General features: G+C 39.1%; 1 protein-coding gene and 1 long non-coding RNA gene across 3 annotated transcripts in view; both read left to right on the top strand.

The window, feature by feature from the left end:
• The window catches only part of LOC140962517 (uncharacterized), a 22,968-nt gene extending 20,839 nt beyond the window's left edge, over positions 1 to 2,129 (top strand). For both annotated transcript variants that reach the window (XR_012172564.1, XR_012172563.1), the window contains one exon: positions 1,834 to 2,129. This is a non-coding gene — a long non-coding RNA (uncharacterized lncRNA). The remainder of the gene's footprint in view (positions 1 to 1,833) is intronic.
• A 521-nt stretch (positions 2,130 to 2,650) lies between these two features.
• Positions 2,651 to 3,064, top strand: LOC140962588 (uncharacterized). The gene has a single exon (XM_073421542.1). The coding sequence runs from the start codon at positions 2,651 to 2,653 to the stop codon at positions 3,062 to 3,064; it is 414 nt and encodes a 137-aa protein (XP_073277643.1).
• The last annotated feature ends 1,464 nt before the right edge of the window (positions 3,065 to 4,528 follow it).

The following is a 4,528-nucleotide window of genomic DNA, read 5'->3' as shown; positions in this document are numbered from 1 at the left end:
TATAGGCCCCTAGGGCAGCCATGATCAAGAACCTTTCCCTTTGGCAGCAAACTGAATTTTCGAAACTCATATGGACACGCATGGGGAGTTGCTGTCAATTTCGGATTCTATCATGCATGGTGCTTGTTTGAATGTACCAATATGGTCTTAATGCATCTTAATACATGTCTAAATGTCGCCTAGTGAGCCTGGAGTCGAACCATCCACCTGAAACAACAAAACAAGAGAAACCGTGAAGCTTGAAATGGAGGGGCCGAAATCTGCATGTTTATTTTTCTGAAAATTCTTGATGTGTTTCGGTTTTTACATGAAAGGATGATCATGAAACAGAATAATAATGATAGTATGACTTGATTGAAGAGTCAAGGAAAAATATGTGCGTGCCTGGTTTCGTTTGAAAGAAAAACGAAAAGAACGAGACGATCCGGCGCGGAGGAGGTGGAGCGTTTTCTTTCCTTTTCTTCTACTAAATTTTCTCTCTAGTTTTCTCAAGTGCTAGCCACAATTTTTCTCTCCTCAAACACTCTGGATTTCGAGACTTATGGAGGGGGAATGGTGGTTAAGAGGGTGAGGAGAATGGGTGCCAAATATAGGGAGAAAATATCAAGACCAAGTCTACTCTTTTTGAAATTTGAATTCTTGTTTGATATCAAATGATTTGTTGGTGCTTGTTGGGGTGAGGTGGCCGAATACTCATGTTTTCTAGACTAGGATAATGCTCACTAATTAATTAATTAAGGTGGATAAAGAATTAAAAAGATTAGTATGCTAACTCAACAAAGAATGGGTCAAAAGGGTGATGAGTTGGCAATGACTAGTCTAGATACTAAGGGNAAAATCATTTTAATTTAAATACTAGAATTATGCATGACTTATACGTAGTCTAAGTTACGGGTTCTACAAAAGCGGAGATGGTGCGAGAGACGATCCCGGACGACTTGGCTCGATTTTTTTTGAAGAAAACCAACGAAATTCTTGCTGGAAATTATAGAGGAAAGGGCGGCTGCTCTGTGGAATAGGAACCCTAGGTTTTTCTTTCAAAATCTAAAAATAACAATGTGTAGTGTGTGTTGTGTGTTTTGGCCGTGTAAGTGTGTGTGTGTAGGTGTGTGTGCGTGAGTTTCGAAATAGTTAGGGGATGATTTTGCTTAATTAAGCCATTAACCATGCTAAACAACATACTAATTAAAATGTTAACTCAATTAACAAATTAATTAAAATAGTCTCCCTACTAATCTTTAAATATAATCCCCTAATTAAAATAAAAAGCGCAAGCATTAAACCTTTAAAGGTTTTTAAAATCTTAAAATCACTTAATAAATAAAGTAAGCTTTAAAAGACTAACACTTCATAAATTAATTAAAATGCCCCGTCCTTAACTAAAAAATAATAATAATAAAATACCGCATTAAAAATTTTCGCCAAAAGTCGTCGCGGGTCTTTCCTCGATCCCGCCTCGACCAATCGCCGGAACATGAAACTCGAAAAACATTTAACGTGCATCACCCAAACATAAATATTTTTAAATAATGCATTTAAATAAATTATGTATGGCTAAAACTCATTTTAAATTTAAATAAATTATTTAATAATTAAATAAATGCATGGAATTTACGTGTACTGATTTTGGGCACTACATTATCGTACCGTTTGTTGGCTCCTGTTATCCCGATTATTCGTCGAGCCTTTCATGCATTGCATATTACATTTTATTATATGATTATGCATGAGTTATGATTATTGTTGTTATTGTTAAACTGTTTCATACCAGAATCCTAACCTCAGTTGTTTTCTTGGGGGGGCTGCTGTGGTTGCTATTGGGCACCATGGTAGATCTCCCGAGTCGTTTTGCAACATCAGGCCGAGGTTCCACCAGTGGAGCTCGGGATTGAGGTTGGATTGCTTGGTTTTGTTTAGTGGAGTCTCCCAGTTAGTCTATATGTATGTCTTGAGTTTGTTTCAGTTTTGTATTGTACTTTATTTGCCAGGGAGATGCCTCATGTATCTGTAGTGGTATTTGGTTGTTTTGTGATTTTATGAGTCGACTATGTGATTCTTATGATCTGATGAGTATTTGGTAATTTTTAATTTATATTTAGTCCTGGCCAGTGCGGCTATAGGTTGTTGAACTTCGGTTTTGTTTTAATGACTCTAGTTGGAGTATATTTGGATATAAACTGTTGCTTGAGTTTTCGGGATGTCCTACTTGCGGGGAGGTCATGCCGAAATGTTTCTGGGCCCTGAGGTCCGTTTTAAAGGATTTTAAACCTTTTTCCGCTGCGGATTTATATCAAATCATTATTGTTTGATCATTAATTATCATTAGAGTAAATGGGCCTCACATCTTGGTATCAGAGCGTAAACTGGGATACGCTCGAACTAGAGTCTAGGACATTTGAGTCTTGGCACTAAAATGGTTGTTGCGCCTGTGTATGCTACTTGACAACATTTTTACGTGATTATATGATTTGTTTACTTCCAGTCTAATTGTTTCGGTGTTTTATCGTATAGAATGGAGGGAGGTGGAGAAATTCCTGTTGATGAGATTCCTCTAGCTCGAGGTTGAGGTCATGGACTTGGTCGACCTCTTGTCCATGTTGTTGATGATAATTTTATTGAGCAAGCTGCTGATCATCTAGACCAGCTTAGGATGGATGAGTTAGTTGCCCGTTTTCACTCTATGCATCCACCTCGATTCAGTGGTTCGGACGGAGCCGAGAAAGCAGAACAATGGATTTCTGAGATTGAAGAATTGTTTGATTTGATCGAGTATCCTTCAGAGCGTCGATTGAGATTAGCTGTGCATCAGTTAAAAGATCGTTCCAAAATGTGGTGGTCTACTACATTGATGACCTTTGATGCTCAAAGGATTGCTCCATCGTGGGATATATTCAAGCTGAAGTTTAAGGAAAGTTATTGTCCTCCATCATTTTACAGTTCTAAGGCTTCGGAGTTTCATAACTTGAAGCAGGGCGATATGTCATTTGCAGATTATGCGGATACTTTTTTATGCTATGCTAAGATATGTTCCTCATGTAGCTCCAAGTCAGGTTGCGGTTGTTGAAAGTTTCATTGAAAGATTGAACGATCATCTGCACCCTTTTGTTTATACCGGTAAGCCACTGAATTATCTAGAAGCAGTGGAAATAGCAAAAAGAGTTGAAGCTAGTCTTAAGAGGAGTGGCAATCGAGTGACTACCCAAAATCATCATTCGGGAAGGCAACAGTTCAATCAATCTGGTTCTGCATCTCTTCGTCCACGTGGAAAAAAATTTAAGAAGCCTGGTTCTAGTTCTTCGAATTCAGGGAGTTCAGGGAACCGTGGTGGATATCGTTATAGTGGACCTTACTGTGCTCATTGTGGAGGCAAGCATTCCAGTAATCAGTGCGTGGGAGTTCAAGGGGGTTGTAATGTTTGGGGTCGGCCGGGGCATTTTGCTAGAGTTTGTCCCAGTAAGACGGGGAAATCAGCCCAGGCAGGTAGTGGAGCTCAAAGTAATAGATTTCCAGCAGCATCTCAGTCTTCCCACCAGCCTAGTCGCCCTTCACATCAGTCCAGAGGACAAGGTGGTCAACAGATCAGTCATCTGTTCATGTATTTGCCTTGACTGAGGATGAGGCTCAGGCAGCTCCAGGTACTGTCATTAACTGTAACTGTATTTTATGTGGTTTTATAGCACGAGTGTTATTTGATACTGGAGCATCTCATTCCTTTGTTTCTCATGCATTCGTTGTTTCACATGATCTTCGCACCACTAGTATGAATTCCATTCTATCTGTTGCTACTCCGATGGGCAAAATGATTATCACTGATAATGTGCTGTTCAATGCGGTTTTGTTTCACGATGAAATTGTTCTGTATCTGAATCTCATAGTCCTACCTATACATGACTTTGATTGTATCGTTGGTATGGATGTTTTGACTGCAAATCGTGCCACTGTCGACTGTTATCGAGGAATAGTTCCTTTCAGGCCTAGCTTTTCTCCTAAATGGAATTTCTATGGTCGTGGTTCTCAAGCAAAGATTCCTCTAATTTCTGCCATTGAGATGAATCGATTGCTAGATTCTGGTCATGAAGGTTTTCTGGTTTATGCTGTTGATCTATTGCAAGATGAGCGATGGATTTCTGATTTTCCTGTAGTCCGTGAGTTTCCTGATGTGTTTCCAGAAGAGATTCGTGGTTTTCCACCAAAACGAGAAGTTGAATTCAGTATCAAATTAATGCTAGGAACTTAACCCATATCTCGAGCACCATATCGTTTAGCTCCTATTGAGCTAAAAGAACTGAAAGAACAATTACAGAATTTGTTGAGTAATGGTTATATTCGCCCGAGTTCTTCACCGTGGGGTGCACCGATTATATTTGTCAAGAAGAAAGATGGTACGATACGGATGTGTATTGATTATCGGCAACTGAATAAGTTTACTATCAAGAATAACTATCCACTCCCTATGATTGATGACTTATTTGATCAGTTGCAAGGTTCTTTGGTGTATTCTAAGATTGATCTCCGTTCTGGGTACCAT

Source organism: Primulina huaijiensis, chromosome 17, assembly GCF_012295235.1.
Source record: "Primulina huaijiensis isolate GDHJ02 chromosome 17, ASM1229523v2, whole genome shotgun sequence".
NCBI classification, from domain to species: domain Eukaryota; kingdom Viridiplantae; phylum Streptophyta; class Magnoliopsida; order Lamiales; family Gesneriaceae; genus Primulina; species Primulina huaijiensis.
Note: the sequence above shows the minus strand (reverse complement) of the source record. Positions and strands in the feature narration are given on the sequence as shown.

Excerpts from the sequence above, each read along its gene's own strand:
- LOC140962588 (XM_073421542.1), top strand. The coding sequence starts at position 2,651 with ATGGATGAGTTAGTTGCCCGTTTTCACTCTATGCATCCACCTCGATTC.